Below are 27,351 nucleotides of genomic sequence, written 5' to 3'. Positions count from 1 at the left end.
TCACCTTGAAGCAGCCAATCTGCTTCCTGGCATTCAATGGAATTTATTTCTAAATCAGGTTAATAATAAAATGTTTGACATACTCTCACAAAAACAGTTTACGTTAGAGAAGATATTAGCTGCATTAAAAATGAACAGAAATGCATCAAAAACTCAGCCCAAAGAAATTAGTTTGCAAAGAAACTCAATCGAGAACTTAGATCCTCCTGTTGTCAATCTTTCAAACGTAATTTTAACCACGGAAGAAACTGCCATTTTAGCGAAGGGTCCGAAGCATAATTGGCCTAATATGAACGAAATAAACGCAGTTACTAACTTAATGATTGAGTCGGAAGCTACAATCAATAAAATGCCGCTAGAAGATCAAGACGAAATTAGATTTGAAGTAAAAAGAAAATTAGATAAGGTGTTCAGTTCTAATAAAGTAAATAAAAGAAATCCCCCTATCAATTCTAATGCCAATAATTTTACTTCCGAACATAAACAAATCGCGGAACTCAAAAAGAAAATTAAAAATAACGATCTGATTGTCACAAAAGCGGATAAAGGAAATACTACAGTTATCATGGACAAAACTAATTACATATCTAAAACCAAAGAATTTTTTAACAACAGCACATTTACAATAATCAATAAAGATCCTACACAGAAAATACAGCGACAGTTAAAACAAACATTAAAGAATATATCTTTTCTTTTTACAGATCAAGAAAAATCAAAACTATTAAATATGAATCCAGGTCTACCCACAGTTAAAGCCCTCCCTAAAATACATAAAATTGACGTCCCTATCCGGCCTATTATTAACTATAAACCCAGCCCCCTATATAAAATTGCGCAATTTGTTCAACGATTTTTAACTAAGAACTATCAGTTTCTCTCTAAAAAATCCATCAAGAACACTACTGAACTAGTTGAAAAAATGAAGTCATTTAATGTACAACCCAACCATAACCTTCATTCTTTCGACATAGTAAATATGTATCCAAGCATACCCACAACCAAACTTTTCTCCATTATTGAAGACAACTTTAACAAACAGAGCTCTCTCAGCAAATTAGAAATACAAGATTTTATTTCTCTTCTGAAACTGGTCATCAACAATAATTTCTTTAAATTCGATGAAACCATCTATCAACAAAATGGACTGGCTATGGGATCACCCGCTTCGGGAATTCTAGCGGACATTTATTTAGGTTTTCTGGAATATACAGAAATAAATAGCAATACTTTTCCAAACATCCTCATGTGGGCCAGATATGTTGACGACACATTTGTTATAATGGATGAAGAAATCAAGAATGCGACCTCTACCCTGCAAGAACTAAACAATATTGACCCCCACGTCAAATTTACACTTGAGTCCGAAAATAATAAAGTAATTAATTTTCTGGATTTAACTATTCTCAGAAATCCATCTGCTCTTTCATATAGAATTTTCAGAAAACAGACACAAACTGCCAATACTATTCGTCAAGATTCCATACACCCTCAAACACACAAACGTGCAGCGTATAATAGCATGGTTCATCGTGCATTCACGATACCTATGTCTAAAAAAGACCTCAATAGCGAACTCAACACTATAAGAGCAATCGCCAAATTCAACGGTTACAGCAGATCATTTATAGAACAGATAATCAATAAATTTAGACACCGGCCCAAGACTACTCTCACTAAAGAAAAACCTATAACTAACATTTCATCTACTTTTACATTCAACAACGGTATCCATCAAATCACCAATGTTTTTTGAAAACACAACGTAAAAATCTTCTTCAGAACTAATAAAAGGACCTCAGAAATTATACATAATTCAACATCAGTCAACACCTCTAACAGATTTTCCAAATCTGGAATCTATAGATTCAAGTGTATCGACTGCAGCGCCTCCTATGTGGGACAAACAGGACGCAACTTCATAACCAGATATTCAGAGCACGTCAACGCGGTAAGATATAACAAGTTTTCTGCTATAGGCCAACACATTCACGACTCTAATCATAAGTTTACTAATATAGAACATGATTTTGAAATACTTCAAATAGGAAACAAAGGGCCAATTATGAACATCGTCGAAAATTGTTTCATTCATTGCGATCAATATTTCAACCCTAACTATAATTTAAATGAAATTTCCGAGAAAACTAATATTCTTTACGATCTCTTAGTTAAATGGCTAAGAAATATTAGACCACCTAAAAACAATTCGATCTTTCAATCCATACGCAGTACATATCCACATCATTTACCCCCACTACCACATCCTTCCGCTCCACCTTAGCTCCGTGACAGTTGCTCCGCCTCTACCCCTCCCCTCTCCTCCCGTACGCCTCGCCCCTTAACCTTATAATTGCATCCATCAGTCCATCTCTGTCCGCCGATCACTCAGGCTGCTCAAGGTGAGTTCGTTTCTAGTATTCTCTGGGTTTTTCTAGACTTTTCTTTTTGATTTTTCCTTCCGATCTTTTGCCTAATTCGACTTCTAATTTCTTCCCCAGGTTCCTCAACCCATATTGAAGTGGGAATTAATTCTTTGGATCTTACCAAGTTCATGTTTACGTTTATTTTCCGGAACCAAACTACAGAACACACATAGTGTCAACTTCATATGACAATAAATCTCACAGCATAATTTAACAGTTTTAGAAAACTAAGGTTATATATAAGCTGGACAAACCGCCATGGGTATACAACAACGGAGTCATCATTTTAACGGATTTTAAAATGGAATGCAACTTCATCTACCATATTTTATTTTATATTCATCTGTGCAAATGTTATAGTGTGTTTTTAAAGTTGTTTTAAAGTCATATTTCATATTCATCCATGCAGATGTTATAGTGTGTGTAAAGTTGTTTTAGGGTTTTACTGTGTTTGCCCGATTTGACTTTGTGGCTGATGATGGCACATATCTGGTGCCGAAACTAGTACCTCATTTGAACGATATGTGATTCTTTCACATTAATAAATATCTTTGTATTGAATAGGAGGAACCTTCTTAATTTTTAAATATTGTAATATGTTTTCATAGCTGTTAGGTATTTTTCACAACTTTCATTGCACTTATCTTATGACCCTCAGCAGAAAAGGTTTTCATTTTAATTCAAGTTTGTAAATTGTACATTGCAGAACGTCGCACTAATGCAAGCAAGCTGTATGAGGGCTATCTGGCAGGGGACAGAGGGAAAAATGTTGTGGCATTAGACAAATTATATCTGTACTTTAGTGATGTAACACACCCCGCTCGATTCAGTACCGCCGTAGACACAAAAAAAAATTATATATATATATATATATTAACAGACTTTATATAAAGAATGCCAGGAAAGTTTTCCAAGGGGTTTCATGATCATCGCTGGATAGTGCTGCAATGGCAAGTTAAAAATGCCTTGTTGCTAAACATGTGAAGGTGAACTCTTACATACTATCAGCAAGAGATTTTAACAGTCATTTACAACACAGATGTCCCAGCACTGATTGGAAAGGTGAAAAATCCAGTATGGGTATATCAAGATAAGGCATCCAGCCACACCTCTATTTCGACTCATCTGTTCTGTTCTTAGAGAATGTAGATGGAAACTTGAATCCAGGCAATTCCTTTTACTTACATTCCGGTGAAGGCTCCTGGTGGGTCACCCATGGACTTCTGTGCATTTAGACTCCTAAAAAAGGGTCGTAAGAAATAGACGTCCACGCACTATCAATGGCCTCTGGAAAACGTATCAGGAGGAGTTGGATAAGATTAACATGCTAGCTCTGCGATAAAGCCTGCTGTAATGGAAATTACATTGTCGGGCTATACCTAAGAAATGCTGTATTTCCAATTGAGCACGATCGTTGGTGGAAGTATGGCTTTTCATAAGCTAATTACCCTTTAAACATCATCTCCAGAGATTCCAAATGATCTTTTGTATTGCTTAACTCTGTACAGTTTGTTCTGGTAAAATTCGCGAAGTTACTTTTGTGTGCCTAATTAGATGTACATTACAGCAAATAAGTAGAAAATGACATATGTAGTTATATCTTGTGAAGATTCTGATTTAAATTTAAATTTTTGGAGTTTCATTCCTCTGTATCTTAGCTGATAACCTGTTCATTGTAGTGTGCATAGCAGTAAGATTCGATAAATGAATAGCTCTCCTTTTCCAGATTGTCTGTTTTCTTTCTATTCTAGAACTTAATTCCTGGAGCAAAGCCAGTTCCTATAGGTGAAGTGCAGTTAACGCAAGATGAGGACTCGAAGAGGGAGAAGGACCCAAAAGAGAATGAGAAAGATGATAAAGAGAAGTGGGATAGAGAGAAGAGCAGAGAAAGAGACAGCCAAGAACGCACTTCTGAAAAAAAGACTGTTGTAATGCTGCCAGATGCTCCTCGACTAAGTGTTGCTGTTACTGATGATCGAGGTAAGGTATTTATTTCTATGGTCTGGTAAGTAGTTTGTGATGGTGAAGGAAATTTAATATCTTAACTTGTGCACCATTCCGAATCCAAATCTCGCAGCTTTTAAGAAAAATCCACAGCTAGTGTCGGTGAACATCTCAGGGATTACAGCAAATATTTTAATTTTTTTTTTTACGTGAGTTCGAATGAGACTTATTCAATGCAGCACTTCCATTTACGCCAGACAATAGTCACGGACATTTCAGATTTATATCGACCACAAAAATCAGCAAATATTTACTAGCTATTCCATAATATTAACTTATGTACTAATATTATAATCTATAAATAATATTAATAATAGTGAATTAAATCTTAGTAACTATTATTTATTCAAATATATAGAATGTGATGGATAAATTAAATCTATGAAAATTCGAATATTTATCAATATCAATATTTACAACAAAATTCCTTTAAAAGCATTGGTTGAATATCATCCTCTTCATCTTAACTATCATAGCATTCAACATAAAAAAATATAAATCTCAGCTTCTCTCTAAGCTTTTCATTTTAAAATTAAATATATAATTCATCTCATACAAGTTTTCATAGATTGGAATTATTTGAATACAATTTATCCTATCTTATCACAAATTGTTTCTCACATCTTCGAGGATTAGGCTTCTTATTATAAAGTATTAAACATTCAAGAGCTTGTAATGTCAAAAGTAAATGAATAAAATGTTTGAAATGTTATGAAATAAAATATTTTTGATACCGGTATTAAGAATGAATAATATTTTTGACAGCAGTATTAAGAAAGATTTTGTTTCTTTTTTTTTTTTCATATCAGGCGTAGACAATTAGACGTACTCAATTAGGCATACACAGAAAAAGATCAGTTTCAAATATGTAGCTTCCAATGGCTACCTACCATAATATATATATATTTTTTAAAACTAATCATAAACAATTATATTCGAAATATCTTTCTGGATATAGTTGAAATTGCCCTAAATAGATTCTGTAGTTTCATTGTCAGGTTGCAATTATGTCTTACCATCTCATAAAATTCAATCATTTTATTACAAGTTAATAAGGACTACATGGATGAAATTTCTAACTCCACATTAGTGATAGACTGTTATTTAAAGAAGACACTAAGATCATATATCCTATTAATATCCTGTTATTTTAACATAAATCTGTTTAAACCATATATATAATATGCATTTCTCTTCAAAATTGTCATATGAGTGCTGATTATATGTTAATGGAATTTTTTTTTTTTTTTTTTTTATGACCTAGCTCGCAAGTTCATTACCAAGTTGCCATTTACTATGTGTTATGGATTATTCAGTCTCTAAACATCATTACCGCAACTCAATCTAACACTGATCCACATTTGCGTTACTTAACTACTCATTATTTAATCACACATGAAAAATCCTTCCTCATATGTCTTCACATTTATCATATTTCATCCAACTACTTTCTTTTATACAACATATTTCCATCATTTCATCTTCCCTTTCTCATATTTTCTTCATATATTTATACTGCACCATATGCCAGTATTACTTACTTGATTCTACGTAACACACAAATCAGTTCACTTCACATATACTTAAATTATCACTTCATGAAGGATCAACAACTAAATCATATGCCTAGCACTGTAAAATTCAGAAGTAGAAGGTAAGTCACTTAAAAGAAGCAAGGCGCAATCTTCTGAACAGCAGCATAGCACAGGTTGTTTTATTTTGCCTCTTCAACTGTTTTTGTGGGGACTTGATCTTTAATTTCTTTCTTACCTATGCATTGTTTCTTGCGTTTTATTCTGCTGATGATGACCCGGATTGGGGTCGAAACCGGTACTGCTTTCACTTATATTTAAATAGGAATGCAACACTACATTTTGTATTTATTTGTATTGAATAGGTTGAACTACCTTATTTATTATTTCAATTTCATTGTGATATATTTCAATACGGAGCATTATGAAATTTTTATCTTTAAATAAATTAACAACTGTTATCAGCCACATTATTTATTACGAAGTCGTGTTACCCTCTTTCATTTTAAATTTTCCTCCAGACATCGCCTTTGAATTCACAATTAAGTATTTATTTATTTTCCACCTAGTCGATACAATGATTGCTTAAGGCAATTTGTAATAGTTAAAAGTGGTACATGTAAATAAATACTTAATTGTGAATCTATTGAAGTGCAATATGGACCATGAAGCTGATTTTATGTAATCGCCTTTGAATGTCGGCGAGAGAGCTCGCAAGTGCACATAGCAAGAAAACTATACCAAAGGTCGCATTTTGTGGCAAACACTTCAGTTCTCTTATTCAAACAGCGTCACCTAACATAACTTAACCACTTATGTGCCATGAAAACATGTACTGAGCGCCAATAGAAAAGTGATCACTAGGGCCCGGATTTTTAGGTGGCATAAACCTTCACTTTAGGTTTCCTGTATTCTTAAAATAGGTTATTTTAGATTTTGCCTCCAGGATCAAAACAGGCAGAAATAATTTTCTGTTTTCGTAGATCTGTAACATTTATTTATGTACTTATTTCACAAAAGTTTACATTGTCATACTCATAAAAACACACAGAGAATACACATTACTGTCTCCTTTGTAAGTTATTTTGTGGCATTGCAGTAAATAACAACGTACATACCAAATTGTCTCGTATAAATTATTTCCTAATGGAAAATTCTAAATTCCCATGGAGGGAATTAATTTTTTTTTACAATAGAGCATGTCAAAAAATGTCAAAAACATATCAGATGTAAGGCTTTTCAGGCATTTGCCTGGCCTGAAAAGCCTTACATCTGATATGTTTTTAAATTATTTCCTGTTGTCACGTAACACATTCTTATATGACAAAATAGTTCTTTCAACGGAGCATGACATCTTTGGAGCATAGTACATAAATGCTAATGCAGCAGGTTGTAAGAGTAATTTTCCTGAATATTTTTCTCCCTGTATTACTGAATTGATGACTTTCATATCTTCAAAACCAGGATTGAGTTGAAGAATCTTCTGCAGCTTTGAAGAACATGCCATTCCCGGCCAGGAAGCTTCTGTTTCATCCAAGTCATTGATGACCTTTTTAATTCCTTTTAGGTGCTCAGCATAGTAAATAGTAACAGACATTCAAGTTCCCCAGTGGGTAAGTATCGGCTCAGGTGGAAAAGGTGTTGCCGATAGTTTCTCTTTGAACAACTATATACATGTTGGGGCTTTTAAGAAAACTTTCACTTTCTTGACTGAAGAAACCACGCTGTTCATGTCACTGAAGTTGCTCCTCCTCAAGGCGGTGCAGGCCGTGGGCCAAGCTCCTAACTTGTATGATGCTCGGGTAGAAGGACTGTAGAACCTGTCCTGCCTTCAGCGTGTAGGCAGCACTGTCTGTCGCTAACAAAAGGAACTTACTATCTTGATTCTCAGCTGGCCATAATGTGTGTAAAGCATTCCTCACTGCGCAGGCTATCGTGCTGTTAGTTTGTTCTGTTTCTTTACAAAGAATTAGATGAGGGTTATGTGGTTCATTTTGATCCAGCTTACCTACTACCACATTCACAATGAAGTGACTGCTACTGTTTCATCAACAGAACTCCAAATATAGTGATCGCCTATATCTTCTCTTAATTCATCTAATGTCTTCTGGTAATCGGGGTGCGAATAATTCTTCTTTAAAGTGGCTTCATTAGGTATACTGTAGCCACTGATGTCTCCCAAGAATGTTTTCATCATCAGGTTACTTAGCACGTTCCATGGGACGTTTGCAGACACCAACGCCTGACATAGGCGGAAGTTAAAGTTTTCTTCAGGCCTGCCAACTGTGGAAGAAATAAACGTTTGCTTACTGTCGCGGCTGGACTTGTTTCTCCTCGCTACACTAGCCATGTGAGCAGCTGCAGATTTATGCTGCTCAAGATGGGATTTCTCCTCACATTTAACCTGAAATGAAGAATCCAAATCCTAAGTACTCGTCAGTAAGCGAGCTAGGGGTATTGCAGTGCAGGTTTTAGGTCAGTTACGGAAAACTTACTTCTTTGGAGCATGCCTGACAAGACTACTCAACCATCCGTAGTGAAGTGTCCATCTCTAGCAATCCATTTTCTCAATAAGTGCGATTTACGCATTGTTTCGCTGTACAGTTATGGTTAGAAAATACTGCAGGAACCATTCACCACACATTCTGCTGGCTGTACTCTCTGTGGATGACTGAAGGTGAAACTGTTTACGTTCCTCCTGACCTTCTTATCAGGTGCATCAAGGAGCCGCCAGATGTCACATGTTGTGGGAAGGCTGGGACATGCCGCATTCAACAGTAGTAACCTGAACTATCTCCGTCCTACTGCTTGTAATCCCGGTGGAAATAATTCTACAGTGCATTTCAATGGAGAAATAACTTTCTTTCTTTGAAGAAGGTAAAACAGCTATTTAGGTTATTTTAGGTGTCAACCCCTCATGTAGGTTTTTTTAGGTGCAATGAAATTCACATATTCTGCTCCAGGAAGTGTGAAACGAATGAATATATTGAAATCGAAACAGACTTTCAGCGTATTAGGTTGTGTTACGTACATGTAGTATGTGTTGAAGAGATGTTAAGTACAGAACAAAAATGGCCAGCCGGACACCAGTGGGATCCGAACCCACAACCTCCCGATTTCCCGTCGGTTGCTCTACCAATTGAGCTATGGTGGCCTAGGCCATCTTTGTTCTGTTTGAAAGGACCTAATACGTTGAAAGTCTGTTTCGATTACAATGCGGTCGTGAAAATTCAGTATTCATTGACATGCCCCACAACGGGCGACTTAAACGCACTCTACAGTGTGCTAGCAGCAGTGCCAGACCTGTAGCTCAGATCCTTTCAAACAGAACAAAGATGGCCTAGGCCACCATAGCTCAATTGGTAGAGCAACAGACGCGAAATCGGGAGGTTGTGGGTTCGGATCCCACTGGTGTCCGGCTGGCCATTTTTGTTCTGTACTTAACATCTCTTCAACACGTACTACATGTACGTAACACGACCTAATACGTTGAAAGTCTGTTTCGATTACAATGCGGTCGTGAAAATTCAATATTCATTGAATATATTGAAATTTGTGAATTAAATAGCGAGGGAAAAGAAATAGTTTAAAACCTAAATATCCGGGCTTTAGTGATCACCAGTAGCTATAAATTTATCAAAATTTAACCAGACGCAAGAAAATATAATCTAACCTCAAAAATCAGTGAAGCGCTCTGCCATTTCTTGAGGTGTATCGCATTCTTACTTAACTTCTGTGTGGAGTATTAAAATTACGTATTAAAATTAAGCGATCATTTACTTAGCCTTTATTTCTAACGAGTTAACAACTGCTATCGACCACGTTATTTACGTATTTATTGTGAAAGAAACCTGTTCTCTTTCATTTCTGGTTTTCTTTATGGAACAGCAGTTGACGGATATTACTAATCGACTCCGACATCGCCTTCGAATGTCATCGAGAGAGCTCGCAAGTGCACATAGTGAGAAAACTATAATGTACAGAAGATTATCGATCGCATTTTGTGGCAAACGTTTCACATTCTTACTCTAACAGCATCACCAAAGCTAACCTCACTGTACTATATGTATCATGAAAACATATTCAAGTGCCTGTGGTGAAATGTTAACCTTTTCGCTATAAATTTATCTATTTCCGAAATTTAATCAGACGCAAGAGAAATATAAAACTAACCTCTGAAATCGTTGATGCACTCAGTATCCCATTCTTACTTAATTGCAGTCTTTAGCATTAAAATTAAGCGTCCGTTTACTTCAGCTTTTATTTTTAAGAGTTGACAACTGCTATTGGACACATAATTTACGCATTTATTACGTAAACATTTTTTCCTCTTTCATTTACATTTTTATTTACGGAACACCAGTCGACGGGTGTAACTAATAGTCTCCAACATCGCCTTTGAATGTCGATGAGAGAGCTTGCTAGTGGACATAGCGAGGAAGCGATCCCGAAGATGATCGATCGCATGGTATTTGATTGCTAGTGCATAAATGTCGGTAACAGGAAAAAAAATTGTGCATGCTTAATCGTTCGTAATAATGGATGCATCAGTGATAGGGTTCTTGCTGTACTCGAAGGAAAATACACAGTTTAATATAGGAATTTTGAGTGGACATACAAAAACTGTCATAATGGGGTTCTCGTTATATGCTGTACTCGTTATAGTGGACTTCTACTGTAGTTTGTCTCTCTAGAGACCATCTTCAGCCAAAATTACATTGTTAAAAACAACTCATGACCTTTGCATATATATAAAATAAGAGTTTTGTCTGTACATTGTTCAGAATTTAATAGGAATGCTATTTCTATATCGGTCGTGACCAAAGTAACAAGGAAATCCACTACTTTAATTTTCCGTAATGTCTGTCTGTATGTATGTACACACATCACGTACTACGCCTGAGTCAACTTTGCCACACATAGGACCGTCACTGCCACCCAGATTTGAGCTTCCTCGGAAAACCTGGTCCACTCTTAACAGGATACAATCGGGCCATGCTAACTGCCCAGATTTCCACTACAAGTGGAAAAGAATTCCTATGCCTGACTGCAACTGTGGTGCCTCCAAGCAGACCATCCTGCACATTATCAGCGAATGTCCAAGAAGAAAGTACAGTGGCGATATCGGCGACTTTGCTCATGCGCTTCCAGAGACAGTTAGCTATATAAATAACCTGGATATAAATATATAGTTTGTTCTTCAAAATCATTGTGTGTTGTATCTGTAAAGCCATACGCTGAATAAATAAATAAATACACATATCACGAGAAAACGGCTGAAGAGAATTGAATGAAAATCGGTTTGTAAAGTCAGGGAATGAACTACTACAATCTACGCTCTGAATCATTTTATTCACGCTGAGTGAAGTGGTAGTTTAGGGGAAGACCTAAAATGTAATTCTCAAATATTTGTTAGTGGTCCTATCGGTAAATACTACATAACTAAAGTTATATAGAATTAAATTTCTGAATATTTATGTCTTATACATTTTTACCGTACCGGCTGTGATAACAGAGTTATTCATAAATGTGTGTTTTAGTTGCCAAGTCCATATCAACGCTGAGCAACAAGCAAATGGGTAAACAGAATTTAATGAAAATCGGTATGTAGAGTCGGGTAAAAACTACAGTCTAGGCTATAAATAATCTTATTCACCCTGGATGAAATGGTAGTTTAGGGGAAGGCGCCTAAAATTTAACTTTGAAATACCTATGTTATTGGTCCTATAGAAAAGTACTAAGTAACAAAAGTTACAGAGAATACAATTTCCGATCATTTATGTTTTATTCAGTTTTACCGTACCAGCTATGGTAAGAGTGGTATTTTAGAGTCTGAAGAAAACTAATTTTGAAGGCCTACAATGTCGAAAGCTCATAAAACTGATCAACAATAAAAGTACATTGACCATTGTTTGTTGTGAAGTTCTTTGTCTCTTATGCTGCCACTCATCCCCAATAGATGGGATTTCTAGTGCGTGTCGAATATAACAGCCTGCCTGAATATTGGCGGGAAATAGCTGGGGATTTAGATAACTTTCTTCTTTAGCATGCCTTTCTTATGGTTCATAAATTTTCTGATACTATTGGTACGTAACATACTGGTTCATCATAGTATTACAGCAATTCGATCTCTACTCTGACACGCTGATTTGAATAAGCAATATGCAAACTTAACGGAATGTAGCAACACAGCTGTCTGCGGCCTGGTCATTCCAGCTCTGGAACTTTGGGCTGTTAGATTGCCAGCATACAGTAGGACTGTTCGTTAAAAGTGAGGAAATGCGTGGTTTTTCATTTGGTTGCGTATTTCATATGATAGCATTGCTTTTAAGCGCAACATTCCTACTGATGTCATTCTCCTGACCTAGGTTGAGTTCAGTTGGGAAAACCACTAAGATAGACTTTTTGAGGATGTAAAAAGGCAGGCGGAGAGTGAGTGTCTGATATAATAATGAAAATTACCCGACTTGATTGTGACTGATGGTAGGCAAGATGGCCTACCATTACCAGAGATGCCAACTATTATGATTCAATCGTAATAATTACGAATTACCCATCATAATTACTCCTTTACGAATCACACACCACAAATTACGATTTTTTGTTGATTTTTAAATCTAACTGTAGGAAGTGTTCAAAAGGATACACAAGGAATGCCATTACAGCTTGAATTCTTAGAATTTTATTTTTGGATTTCTCAAGTAATCATTTATACCCCTTTCCTGTCCCTCGTTTAAGAATATTTCGAGTTTTCACGCGCCAAACGCAGTGTGTGCTTCCAGTACCAATAAATAGGCACCTGTGAAGTGGTATACCTTGCGGAGATGTTGTCTTTGTTCCTCACATGATCAGACTTCCATGCAAGTCATGAAAGTTCTTTCGTCTTTGTTTTGGCAGCAAAGTGGTGACGAACTAAGTTTCATTGTGAATACTGTGTGCGTGACTGTTGAAGAAGTATTTATTGCGATTTTGGTTTCCAAATTAACATATGTTGCTCTTCTAGGCTATATGCTACTCGTTTGTTACAAAATGCGAAAGGTTTGAAATAATGAAGCGATTTGTTGTGCAGGAAAATACGTGTGATGACGTTACCGTTACTAGTGACGCTAGTAATAAACAAAAAATAGTTGAAAAAATATAGGGACGAATGCTCAAAAGAATGGCCCTGTTTACTGCGTTCTTTAAAATATCATTCACACGTGTTTTGTAGGGTGAGTAGCCGCGATTTTTCAGATGCGCATGTGATGAGGAGGAACAAAACTGAATTCTGTGCTAATATGAACTCCGAACTGTTAAGTGCTCTGTTATTTTAGAGGATGTACATGATATCAAAAGAAAAAGCACATCACCAGTGTACGCTTACCAAACAGGAATACAAGCTCCTAAGGGAGCAACTACATTACTCAACAAAAGAAAGTATCCTTCAACCTTCACTCAGATATGTACTGCAGATCACCTGTTACTTCAGGTAAGAATCATACACTCTATATGCCAGTCTTTGAATATGTTACATTTGGTTGGATTCAATATTGTTAATTGATTTTTCAACGATATTAAAGTTACAGTACCAGTCAAAAGTTTAGGACCACATTAAGAAAACACGAAATGTCATCTAGAACCTAAAATTGTGCCACTAGACCTCTGTAATTTTCTTTCTGAGCTCTCATATCTAATAGGATATATGTTGCCTGATTTCATTGAGTTAGTCAAAATACTGTAGAAGTTATGTTTTAACTTTTGGAAGGTCACACCAAAAAATTTTAAAAAATGGTAATATAATGTACTGAATACTCTAATTGGTTGCAAGTATCACCAACAAGATTTTTTTGTAGACTTAGCAATAGGTGGGGGCCATTTTAGTATAAATATAAAAATTCCAAAAATACGCGCACCGTTTTTTTTTTTTTTGCGTGTATTTTTTTTTTTTTAACCAGGACCAAAATTGTTTATTTTTCTTTGCCTTTGTCATGTATGGCCCAAGGTCTCAGGACGAGCTATCGCGTCAAACTTATCTGCCCTGATAGTTTCATTTGCACTTTGGCGCTGGTTTGAAAAAAAAATAAACACACAAAAATGGGTGCCGAATTTTTTTGGAATTTTTATATTTATACTAAAATGACCCCTAACTATTGCTAAGTCTATAAAATAATCTTGGTGGTGATACTTGAAACCAATTAGAGGATACAGCACATAATATTTCCAAAAATGTTGACTTTCTGATGTGACCTTCCAACTGTTAAAATTGTATAACTTATACAAACCTTGGCATAAATTACTGATATCAGGCGATGTATATCATATTAGATGCAAGAGCTCAGGGGGGAAAAAAAATACAGAGGTCTAGTAGCGTAATTGTAGGTTCTAGATGGAACTTCATGATTTTTTAATGTGGTTCTAAACTTTTGACCGGTACTGTAGTAAGATCTCGGGGGGGGGGGGGGGGGGGGGGGCAATCTGCGGCCGTCACCGCCTCTTCCCCCCCCCCCCCCCGTGCCCTACAGCTGCATTACGAATTGCCTTTCTTGAAAGTTGTCATCTCTGCATTACAATGATAATTCCCTAACTGAGGCTTTACATAAGAAAAGACGTTTTGTTTGGTGATTTCCGCATCATGTTTCTAGGGTAATGTTAAGAGCTATGCAATTTAATACAATCTTACCCACAACGTGTACACTAACTAACCTAAAATTCTGTATACAATGTAGAATTCCGTAGCGAAGCATGGGTACATCAACTAGTACAGTGATAAAATAAGTGTTATACAAGCTAAAAATCACAATGTAAGAATGTATTGTCAAAGTTCTATACGTGACAATTAAAAATATGTTTAACGGAAGACATTCTTGATGATTAATGTTGGTTCGTATATCTGTATTTGTTGAATTCTGGTGCTAGACCAGATTATTTAAAATGTTCATCACAGTTTGAAAGTTGCACTTCTTGAAAGTGTCAGTTTAAAAACTTAAAATTCAGATACCTAGAAAGTTCTTCTTAATACAGTTTATCGAATGTAAACAGAACCCAAACACACAGTTGAAGCATGCAAACGGTGTCGAGTTTTAGATCACACTGACATGCCTGAATGGAACTGGGTTGAAGTGAGGATGGAAGAGGTAAGGTGAAGGAAAGGGAAGGGGAGAGAAGGCATAACGTTGCCTAAGGCGGGGCCGAGGGAAGAGGAATTGTGGTTGATTGCTGGAAGGGAGATTTGAAAACATTTTAGAGAAAGGATATTTGATTACTTGATTTCCTTCTATTGAGAATAGGGATTATTAGATGAAATAAAGTGTTGGATTTTTAATCATCAAGGGTGTCTTCCATTCAACATACTTTTAATTGTCCTGTATAAAACTTTAACAGTACATTCTTAGATGGTGATTTTTAGCTTGTATAACACTTATTTTATTATTGTGTGTCATGACTTGTTTTTAACACAATTTTGGCTCAGGATGATTTCTAGAGAGACCGGGACTAGTCCCAAATCGATGTAATTATTATTACATTAAATGAGTATTGAATGGGTGGAAACTTTTTAGGTCTTGCATTTCACATTTGTAAATGCACGCATGTCGGAAAAAATATATCAAGTGCTTACATATCCCTGTTGGATTATTTGTATTTGTGAATTCAGTAGTACCTTTTCCCGCATAACACATTCTCTTTCCTTGCCTCCTGCAGAAATGTCTAAACGAAGGTTTACTCTATTAATAAATCGATACATAAACTATAATTACATCAATATTTCTATCCTTTAGGGAAAATTTGAAATGTTATGAAATGCAAATCACAGGACATAGCAAAACCAAGTGTAAATTAACGCAATAATTAATCTAAACTATAAACAAGGCATTTTTACCTTAACTCTTATAGTGCCAGGCGGCCTGATCTATCGGCCATATAAACTGCTGCTAAAAGTGCTAGGGGCCGATCTGATGGCCATGTTTTTCTTTCACCAGTATCTTTAATTCATGCTGCACAATGACAGCATAAGTAATACCGCTGGAAAGATTGAAGCTTTTACTTTCTGAAAATATAACATGCGAATTCGATATCAGTGAAGTTTTATAAAAGGTTTCTTTTGATGCATTGTATGTTTCACGTGTGTAGCCCTGAACTCTGCCACTTTGTGTCACTTGTTTGTTATGTCGTTTGTTTATTTAATTCCAGTAGTTGCGGGGGTGGATATCCTCCACATCAGTAGGCCGGTATGAAGGAGAGCTAAGTTCAGCAGGGACCCAGTCTTACAGGGTTACAGGTGAAGACCTTAACATCATCTTAGGCAGAGAAGGAGACCTTCGGAATGACAAAGATGGTGGATAAGCCAACCCATCCTCTCTGGGAAAAATTAGAAGAGGAAACAACTGGCTTGTGGAGAAGAGGGATCTTCAAAGGCTAAGGGAGTAAACCCCGAAAGAAAATGCTCAGATGGGTTAGGCGTAGCAGGTCAGCAAATGAGTAAATTTGTACTTGCTTTCAACTACAGTACAAGCCTTGGATGGAAGTTTAAAAATGAAAATGGAATTGACAAGTATCTGACTACAGTTGCACCGTACGATGGTAATGCTGATGTTCGTGCAAGTGTTAGATCAGAGAACAAAACCCGATTTGGAACAATAAATATTTTAACAATGAATAGGAAGGAAAATGAATTGATTGACCTAATGGAGAGATGAAAACTCAACATCCTGGGATTAAGTGAAATAATATGGAAAGGAAAAGGAATGAAGAAACTAAGAAAGGGGTACACCTTTTATTGGATGGGTAACAGTAAATAGAAAAGAAATGGAGTGGGATTTGTAATGAATCAGAATGTTGATTCAGTAGCTGGAGTTAAGTATGTAAATGAAAGAATTATAATAATGCACATACATGTAAAGAAGGAACTACTGAAGATAATACAGGTGTATGCTCCACAGACAGGACGTAACATGGAAGAAAAAGATGAGTTCCTCAATGAACTAGAAACACACATTGTTGGAGATGAGATCATTATAATGGGAGATCTCAATGCTAATGTGGAAACTGATAGAATGGGATATGAGAATGTTTTAGGCCCACATGGGTATGGTGATAGAAATGAAGATGGAGAGAACTTTTAACTTTTGTATCAGAAATAACCTGATAATAATAACACATGGTTTATAAAGAGGAATAGGTGTAAGATCAGCTGATATAGTTGGGATGGACAGCATGGAACACTCATCAATTTTATAACAACAGACAAAGAATGGGGAAGATATGTCATGAATACAAAGATAATCTGCAGTGAAAGTATGGAAGGTGTTCATAAATAATTAATTGTGGAATTAAAACAAGTAAAAATCCCTAAAATTGTATTGAAGAAGAAACCAAAGATCAGGATTTAGGAATTGGAGGAGGAGGATAAAAGAATGGCATTCCATCATTGTATAAGAAGGAAGTTGCCTAACACGGAATTACGAAGTGGAGAAGAAGAGTGGGACAATTTAAGACAGACAATTGTGGAAGGAGCAACTGAGGTGTGCGGGAAAACAAAAGCAAAGGTTTAGGGAAAGGAGACACGATGGTGGACAGACAAACATTTTTTAAAAGTAAAAGGAACAAGGTGAAGAAAGAAATGGATAAGGAAAAGCAAAAAAAGTATCAGAGGGATGAGAATAAGATAGAAAGGTTACATGTGGAATACAAAAGATTGAAACTACAACTAAAGAGGGGTATCAAGGAAGAAAAGGCGAAATGTTGGGGAGAGTTTATGAACAAAATTGAGCAAGATAGTCAAGGAAATCAGAAACTATTATAGAGAGTGATAAAATCGAAAAGAATAAATCAAGAAAAAATCAGGCATTAGAGAGAGAGAGAGAGAGAGAGAGAGAAGATGGATACATAGTACAAACTTACACATTCGGGACAAATATATCAAGTTCCCTATGGGGATCAACATCTATATCCATAGTACATGATGAAAAGGGTCTTCAGAAGGTGATGGCAAAGTATTTTGAAAAACTTTGTAATGGAAATAATAGATGGAGAAAAAGAAGAGAACCGGAACTTGAAAGGGCAGTGAAAGCAATGACCAAAGGTAAAGCAAGTGGAAGAGACAAATTCAATGCTGATATGATTAAGGCAGCAGGAAGCATTGGACGACAGTGGCTATACACAGCCCTGAATACCATATGGAAAAATGAAAGGATACCTGAAGATTGGCAACAAGGAAGCATTGAACCACTGTTCAAAAAAGGAAATAGGAAGCAATGTGAAAATTATAGAGGTATAACCCTGTTATCACAAGGGCTAAAAATAATGGAGAAAGTCATATACAAAAGAATGAGGGATATACAGTAAAACCTCCCTATAACGGACACCTTCGAGACCGAAAAAATGTCCGTTATGAAGGGGTGTCCGCCCGCGAGAGGTTATAAAACCGGTACCATTAAACATAAGTTGGAACACAATAACCCATGTATTGTATGTGTTAACAATTCTCGTAAATGTACCTTTAATTGTATACTGTATACAGTATTGTACAATATACTGCACTGTACTCACATGAGAAAGTTGTAGATGGGCTGCTGCAGCTGCGATGCACTGTATTAAAGAGACAAAAACACTACTATGGAAACCTCTATTGAGCACACTGTACACTATTACCGTTCACCATGTTAAAATTAAGAAGAACGTATGAGTTTTTGAAACTTCAAATCAGTATGTAGATGTAGCAATATCTAGCACAGTACAGTAAAACATTAGCACTTGAAAAAATCCTTAATGTTCGTTTGTTTTGTCCATTTCAGTTCAGCAATGATGTTTTCACTATGTGCGATTAAATCCTGGGTCAAATTTACACCTTTTTCATCGTTTTGTTTATAATAATATTCTTTCAGTCACTTAACAATGCCGAGAGCCTCACTGTACGAGGTTATTGGCAGCACATTCATTTCTGTATTTTCTTCAAAGTTGTCATTAGCATTACCTTCACTCCCGCTTTCGTCAGAATCTTCATTTTTGTTCTTCTTCCCTTGGATTGACTGAAGAATCGTTTTCGTGTCTCCACTCTCACACTCTGTTGGAATATCTGAATAAATTTCGATATAGGTGTTCACTTGTACACTGTAACCTGCTGCATTAATCAACTCTTGTGTTGTTTCCATGCTGTCAGGAAGGATATCCGATTCTATTTCGGGATGTCCACCACTAGCGGGAAACCGAGCTTTCAGAAAGCAGTTACGAATTGTTGAGCCCATGACTTTTTTCCATGCATTGGTTATCCATGAAATTGTTTGGAGAACATTCAGCCCCTTTGTCTGTGTTTGAAGGGTTACTTCAGTCCCGTTAAGTTCTGATACTATGTGCTTCATCACTAACTGTCTGTACATAACCTTGAAGTTCTGGATCACTCCTTGGTCAAGCGGCTGAGAAACTGATGTTACATTTGGTGGGAGAAAGACGATCTTCACATTTTGCAACTTAATTGTATCCGGATGCGATGCTGCATTATCGAGGAATAATAACACTTTTCGCTCCTGGCGTATCATTTTTCTGTCCAATTGTCCTAGCCACTCTGTCATTATTTCTCTGGTCATCCATGCTTTCCTGTTCGCTTTCCATTTAATGCCAAACTTCGTAACGTCCATATTTTTAAAACACCTTGGTTTTGCAGCTTTTCCTATCACAAAGGGCTCTTCCCGTTCTCCACTCATACTTGCACATAACAAGACCGTAAGACGTTCTTTCGCAACTTTTCCACCAGTATAACGATTTCCTTTGAAACGCAAAGTTTTGCCGGGTAAAGCACGGAAAAATAATCCAGTTTCATCGGCATTCAAAATATTTTCCGGAGCATACCCGTCTATGATTGAAGGTATTTTTTTCTTGCCAGTTGTCAACAATCTCCATATTAACACTGGATGATCCTCCTCAAATCACTCTGAAGTTAATACCATGTCGCTTTCTGAATCTTTCTAGCCAACCATTCGAGGCTTTGAAATCTCCAATACCTAATTCTGTCGCAAATTCTAATGCTTTTGCTTGTATCATTGGTCCTGAGACAGGGACATTCTGACTTCTTATTTTAGCGAACCACTCTAGCGTTGCCTTGTCAATGAGAGCTCCACTACCACTTTGAAACAGTTTAATGCACTGTTCGTTCCCATTTAAATGCCATTCTTTCACTAGTTCCTCTTGCTTTTTCACAATTTCAGCTGCCTGTGTCTTTCCAATCTTAAACACTTCGGACAGTTTACGCACACCACACTTGTCACGTTTATGATAGTCTATTATGCCTACCTTTTCTTTTAACGTTAAAAACTTCCTCAGAGCCATGTTTACACACACTTACTAACGTAAAATTGAACACATCGAAAGCCCGCGAGTCAATGAAAAGTAACCTGACAGTGAAGGTACGAATTCCAGGGCTGTCGAGCATGTCAGATCACACAACTTCCGGAAGTGATAGCGTAGCTTAGTGTTGCCTTCCAAGAATGTGTACAGCCAGGATCAAAAGTTACAGTGTCTGTGATTCTTGGAAGTACCGGCTGTGCAAAAAGTAAGCGAATACATACTGTACAGGACACATCTACAGAATTTTTTGAAAAAGAAAGTGTCCGTTAGGAGAGGTTTAATTGGAGTTTCTCGTGGCTATGGTGTGTCCGTGTCTGTAATAAAGGGTGTCTGTATATGAGGGGTAAATTACTCATGCACAACATGGCATTTAATTACGGACCTAGAAAATCGTCCGCCAATGAGGGTGTCCGCCGGTGAGAGGTGTCTGTTAAGACAGGTTTTACTGTAATAGAAACACAGTTAGAGGAAGAACAATATGGCTTTAGACCGAATAGATCAATGATAATGGAAAAACATCTGGAATGGAAAGGAAATCATATTCGTATTTGTGGATTTGGAAAAAGCTTATGATACAGTTAAGAGAAAACATCTATGGGAATGCCTACAGAAAAGGAATGCACCAAAATCATTAATTTAACAAGATAAAAATGTTGTATCAGGAGAGTAAAAGCAGTGTACAAGTGGGGAGCAGTGACTGAAACATTTTATACAAAAAAAGGTCTCAAGCAAGGAAGTGCACTGTCGCCATTATTGTTTATTGTTGAACCGTGACCTTGGACAGAGCTGCTTGAGAGCTTCGATGATGTGAGGCAGACAAGTCTTATTGTACCACTTCACAGAAACTGTCCTTTGTGTTTCTAGCACAACCCGAGTCAGGATGCTCCATTTAGTGAAGAATACTGCAATCATCTTTTTCTTCACTGACCTTGACTTTCGCACAGTCGCAGCAGTACCTTCATCTTCAAACACTCACACCTTGTTCTGGGATTTTGTTGGGACATCGTAATAATAAAGCCAAGTTTCGTCACCTGTAACGATGCTATTGGTGTTACGCGAACTCCCATTTTCAAACTGTTTTAGCATTTTTCGGTACCATTTCACTTGATGTGCCCTTTGTTTCTTTGAAAGTGAATGGGGCACCCAAAGGGAACAAACCTTTCTAACATGGAGATGGTCGTGTAGAATTGAATTAATATCTGGTGCAGGGATGTGGAGGGTCTCTTCTACCTGCTGATATGTCAACCACCTCTCTTGCTGCAACATTTTCCTCACAGCTTCAATGTTCTCTTCAGTCGCTGATTCGTACGGTCACCCAGAACGAGGATTGTCTTCAACCCCAAAATTTCCCCTCTGGAACACTTTATACCAGTGGAAAATTGTTGTCCGATGTGGATAGTCTTTCCCCAGCACAGGAGTCATTTCCTCCATGCACTGGTCAACAATTAATCCACGAGCAAAATTGTAGCGGATAATTGCATGATATTCACCTTTAGACCACACTGACATCTTAACTTGCTTTCAGTTCCACTGCTCGGTAACAACTGGTGTTACGGTCGCGCCTTGCTGTCTTCTAGACCGGTTTTCACCCCTCTTTTCATCCCTCATCATAACAGGGTTGTCCAGCCAACAATATTTGTGTATTGGAAAACTTTCCTAGTGCCCTTTGTAGAACAGTTTACATATCTGGGTAGCATTATTAACGGAAGTAATGAAATCAACCCTGAAGTTAATAACAGACTAAGTAAAGGTACAACATTTTATCATCAAAACAGAGAGCTTTTATGGGATGACGAAGTACTCAAGAGAACAAAATTAATATTATATAAGCAGTATTTCATACCAATTGTATCATCATCATCATCATCATTTCCCAACTCCAGTTTCCAGGGTGTGGTGTACAAGTGCTCGCCATCTCCTTCTGTCTTCATACATCTTCTGTTCCAGTACATACTCCCATTTGTATTCTCTCCTCCACATCTGATCTTGCAGTCTTTATCCATCGTTTTCTTGGTCTTCTCTGGGGTCTTCTTCCTACGAGATTAAGGTTAAAATATTTTCTGGTAGGTCTTTCCCTGTTCATTCTCATTATGTGCCCATACCACTGAAGTCTGCGTTTCTTTATGACACTGGTGATAGGAACTTCAATACCAGCTACTTTTCTATTCACTTCATTTCTGATCGTATCCTGTCTGGTAGTTTGGTTCATGGTTCTAATAAATCTCATTTCAGTTGCTTGGATTCTATTGAAGTCTTTGTTTAGTAGGGTACATGTCTCGAAACAGTACGTGAGAATTGGTACGAAGTAAGTTTGGTACATGATTGTTTTTGCTTTTTGTGGTACCGAGCTCGATAGCTGCAGTCGCTTAAGTGCGGCCAGTATACAGTATTCGGGAGATAGTAGGTTCGAACCCCACTGTCGGCAGCCCTGAAAATGGTTTTCCGTGGTTTCCCATTTTCACACCAGGCAAATGCTGGGGCTGTACCTTAATAAAGGCAATGGCCGCTTCCTTCCCACTCCTAGCCCTTTCCTGTCCCATCGTCGCCATAAGACCTATCTGTGTCGGTGTGACGTAAAGCAACTAGCAAACAAACAAAAAATAGCTTTTTGTGGTATTTTGCAGTCCCAGAGAAGATTTCTGACTTGACTGTAGAAGTTTGATGCTTTCTGTGTCCTGCTGAGTATATCCTGCAAACACTATTGTCTTTCGAGATTGTGCTTCCGAGGTACTTGAAGTGGGAAGCTGATTCTATTTTTGCTCCTTCCAGAAATATATTTGAGCTTGTTCCTTCCCTGTTGATGGTCATTTCCATTGTCTTTGTTTTACTCATCTTCAGTCCAAAACTTTTGAATGTGTTGTTCCATTCATTGAGTTTCTTCTGAACTTCAGCTTCTGTCTCTCCCCATAAAAGCACATCATCAGCAAATACCAGGGCGTTTGGTTCACTGTCCATTTTCTTGATAGGTTTGATGACCTTGTCCATTACTATTACATACCTGCCAAGTATTCCGGTCTTTCCGTAAAATGTATGGATTTTGAGTGTGTTTTACGGTTGTACGGATAAACAACGTTATTGCGTGGATTTTTAATATCCGCGTTTAGTTTCGCTTTCTGCGGTCAAATCGGATTTGTTTGACTTTCGATAGTAGCTGGGAATATGAGATACAGTGTTTGAATTTTGATCGGTAAATGTATCGATAATCGCATTATCGATTATCACAGTGCTTTTGTCACCTTTTCGACCTCAGCTGCTACTTCATTCAATCAGATGTTCCCAGACAAGTAGCAGGCTGCGATTTTGAAGAAAACAATTCCGAGAAAAGTAGCAGGCTGTGAATTTATATAAAACAACTAGTAACTGCGTTGTGCTTCGTAGCAGCTGAAAGGCTTTGTTTGTGCGCGTGTGTAACATTGGCAGTACTTCTGAAACTTGTGGAATTGTGTGACGAATTTCTAAGCGATTTAGTATTTTTTGTTGGGTTCGTAATTATAGGATATAAACTTCATGGTTCTGATCCATATTGAATTGTGATCACAATAATAATTATTAATTTAAAGCACACAAGGTGGACCATTACGACATTAATTTAATAATTATTATTGTTCGTAATGAGTTACTAAGGAACAATATTATCAGTCTTTTTGTTAGGCATATTCTGCTTGTTTTGTATGATCACGGAAAGTGTTCCCAGTGTAAAGTGAAAACAGATGAGCACTCATCAAGATGTAACTTCGTGTATTTAATTTGAGGGTTGATCATAACATATACAGTAAAACCTTGATGCATCATTTTTCGGGGGGCAGGGGAAATATGACAACAGATGTGGGGAAAAGTATAAATGCGGCCAACATAAAAATAGGGGGATAGCAAAATAATAAAATACGGGTACTGTATTGGTACATTTTTCGTTATGTAAATATATTATCATTATTACATTATTGTTATTACAACTATAAGAACAACAATAACGGCGTCTAGCCTCCGAAGCTGGGTGCATATCTTTTTAGTGCGCGTGATAGGCGATCTACGCGCATATGAAAATGTGGCCCTATCTAAGATCAATTCTAATGTTTAATTTGGCAAACAGGCAGCCCCGAACGTTTAGAGTTAACCTAGGAAAGTTAAAATTCTCGACCCAATCGAGACCCCTTGAACCAAAGATCAACACGTGCTAACCATTTAGCTCATACTATACATAATGGTATCAAAATATTGCAACCATGATATAGGCCTACGACGTAAAAATAAAAAGCATGACTTTTACGCCGTTTCGTTTCACTTTTCTTTACACGTTTTGTAATAATTGAAAACCTTTAAGTTCAGTTCTCTTATTGCAAATTAAATATATACATGGATATTACGGCGATAACCCGTATTTAGGAAAAGATTCTGTAGACACTTCGCGAACGATAGGTTAGGAACCCAACACTATGTAAAGAGAGATCAGCTCACTATAATAAAATGAAGTAAAATAAAGTAAGAACATACCAGGTACAAAGCCATCTTTCGTTCCAGCATGAACAAAAACCAGTCTTCCTCCTTCAGACACAGGTCGATGAATTACTCCTTGAACATCATATCCAGATTGTGTGGTTTGTTCCAGGAGTATGTGGGTGATTCTGAAAGAGAAATGCTCACTTGAAACCGAAGACACCTGATGAAGATAAATTATTATTCTATGATTTTTATGTAAAATGTAATATGTAACATATATATTCACCATTCATAAAAATCCAAGTCTCATTCAAAAAAACAACAGATTTTGGTTTCTCACTGTCCTTATTCCGTATGTATTCCCTCAGAAAACAGGATCTCTTAAAACAAATGTCTTCATTTTCCCTAACATTCGCAGAGAGATCCCCTCACTGTCCTTATTCCGTATGTATTCCCTCAGAAAACAAGATCTCTTAAATCAAATGTCTTCATTTTCTCTAACATTCGCATAGAGATCCTCTTTACTCCACACAAATCCCATGGCCTTCATAATTCTTCTTAATGATGTTTCTGAGCCCTTGTACAAATAAGTGTCATAATTTGCTTTCATGTGGTCGAAAACTTTTCTTACATTTACAACTTCTCCTGTGGGGATAAAAAAGAGAAAAAAGTGTGTTACAAGGGGCTCAAAAGAACTGTATGTCTATACATGCACAAAACATTTCTGGGAGGTTATCTCACCTGTGTGCCAATTTCTATATATGATGTTGCAATAGATTCCTTTTGAAGTTTCCTTAATGTAATTTATCATAAATAAACCTTTCTATCGCTTCCTTAGAAAAACTGTCTATGCTGGTCACTGGATGTTCACGCTTCCGGCGTTTACCTGGGATAGAAAATTCAACTTCCTTCTTGAAATTTCCAATTACTTCTCGGACTAAACTGAAACCACGCTGTAATAATACACACAAGGATATATATTACATACACATATACCTTAAGTAAATATGAATACACAAAGGTTTAAGTCTACAAACCGTATCAAAGTCGAGACAAGACAAGACATGGTATACATGACTAGGTTAGGTTAGGCTCATAATGAAATATTCCTCCATTTTTCAACCGATTGTCATCATGTCAAAAACTTATCATAGAAACAAGATTAATAAACACTTACCCTAGTTAATTTTGAAACTCTTATCATTAGGTCCATATCAGTACGACTGAAACTTCCTTCGTCTTCGTGTTTCAATTGCTCGTAGCAATGTATAAGCCTTTCTTGACCTGATTTTTTAAAAGGACGTAACGTTGCTTTCCTTTTCGGAGGAGTTCTTGCAGATTTTTCTTGCTTCTTAGACATCCCAATCGAATATTGTACGTAAGTATGAGACGAAATAGGACTGTAATTAATAAAATGGTTTGTTCATTATTTCACACAAACTATGTTATTAAATGCATTATTCGAACATGTCACAATTCTACTTACATGGTGGTAGCCAAATACATTTACAATCCCACTGAAGAATAAAATATACTTGCAAATGTATCACTGGTGACTTTAACAATACTGCAGTTGCAGTACGTAATTCAGGCAACAACCATGACTGAACGTTGCCAACGTGGCAGTTTAACGGTAACTTAAGAGGTTGTATCGGCTAGTAGGGTCCCTAAACTGTATAGTTAGCAACACTGCAAAAAAAACAACAGCAAGAAAAGTAACTATAAATCACTACCTGAACATTACAGGGGAGAAAGAGTAAGGTTGCACCCTTAGTGTATGGGCTTAAGTGCCCAGGAGTATAAACTTGTCTCATTAAGCTATAAGCTTTATTGACTGTTCTGTAGCACATGGCATGAATTAATAATGTCCAACGTATGACACTTGTGTTTATAAGTAAGCCACACAAAATGTTTAAGTGTTCGAATGCTCTACATGAATCCTTTAGAAAGGACGGAAAACTTTGAATGTAGAAGTGTACCGCTGTCATAGTTAAAGTTCTAGACCGTAGCTCACCGGTACTGAATTCGAAGTTCGGAACTTGGCACTCAAACACTAAGTTAAGTCACACAATTGCCGGCACGATCATCTGCAGCAGACCATCACCAGTCCGTGCTGTCAGTCGCTGTGTCGTTTGAGAGTTTAGGCTCGCCTTATATACTAGAGCTTGACCCTGAGCGGAAACGTAATTGTTATTAACTGATACTTTAAAATCTCGGTAACTCTTCAGATAATATGGCTATCAACTGGAAACTTGAACACTAGCTATTTGTTATCACCAGCTATACGGTCTTGTTATCCATTTGTTGATATTCCATCAGGAAGTGGAGATATAAAAAAGCTTCCAGATGATTCTGTGACGTGCGGGCCACATGTTCCGTGACGTCATGGTCGTGCCTTAGCAAGCAGCAAGAAGTTTGCTAGCAGGAAGCGTTGCATCACAGTCCACAACGCGCACAATTTAAACTGATGAGAGATCAACTTGTGAAAATTTAGATTTTATAATTCCACCTTTACAATACTGTAATAGTCTTTATTACAAAGACTACAAGACAGTTACAGTATTGTAAAGGTGGAATTATAAAATCTAAATTTTCACAAGTTGATACTTTGACAATACGGGCACTAATATGAAATT

At 36.9% G+C, this 27,351-nt stretch overlaps 1 protein-coding gene and 1 non-coding gene across 6 annotated transcripts in view; one reads left to right on the top strand and one right to left on the bottom strand.

The window, feature by feature from the left end:
- Acn (Acinus) overlaps positions 1 to 27,351 on the top strand; it is a 333,736-nt gene that overhangs the window by 222,203 nt on the left and 84,182 nt on the right. For all 5 annotated transcript variants that reach the window (XR_010860744.2, XM_067151131.2, XM_067151132.2 and 2 more), the window contains one exon: positions 4,178 to 4,406. Coding sequence is in view for 4 of the 5 variants with exons in the window: in XM_067151131.2 (XP_067007232.2) it covers positions 4,178 to 4,406 (229 nt within the window). In the remaining variant the exon portion in view is untranslated. The remainder of the gene's footprint in view (positions 1 to 4,177; positions 4,407 to 27,351) is intronic.
- TRNAS-GGA (transfer RNA serine (anticodon GGA)) lies at positions 9,040 to 9,116 on the bottom strand. Its single transcript has one exon. It is a non-coding gene; the product is annotated as a tRNA-Ser (tRNA).

This window comes from Anabrus simplex, chromosome 7 (genome assembly GCF_040414725.1).
Source record: "Anabrus simplex isolate iqAnaSimp1 chromosome 7, ASM4041472v1, whole genome shotgun sequence".
NCBI classification, from domain to species: domain Eukaryota; kingdom Metazoa; phylum Arthropoda; class Insecta; order Orthoptera; family Tettigoniidae; genus Anabrus; species Anabrus simplex.
The sequence above is the reverse complement of the archived record's forward strand: the minus strand, read 5'-3'. Positions and strand labels throughout refer to the sequence as shown.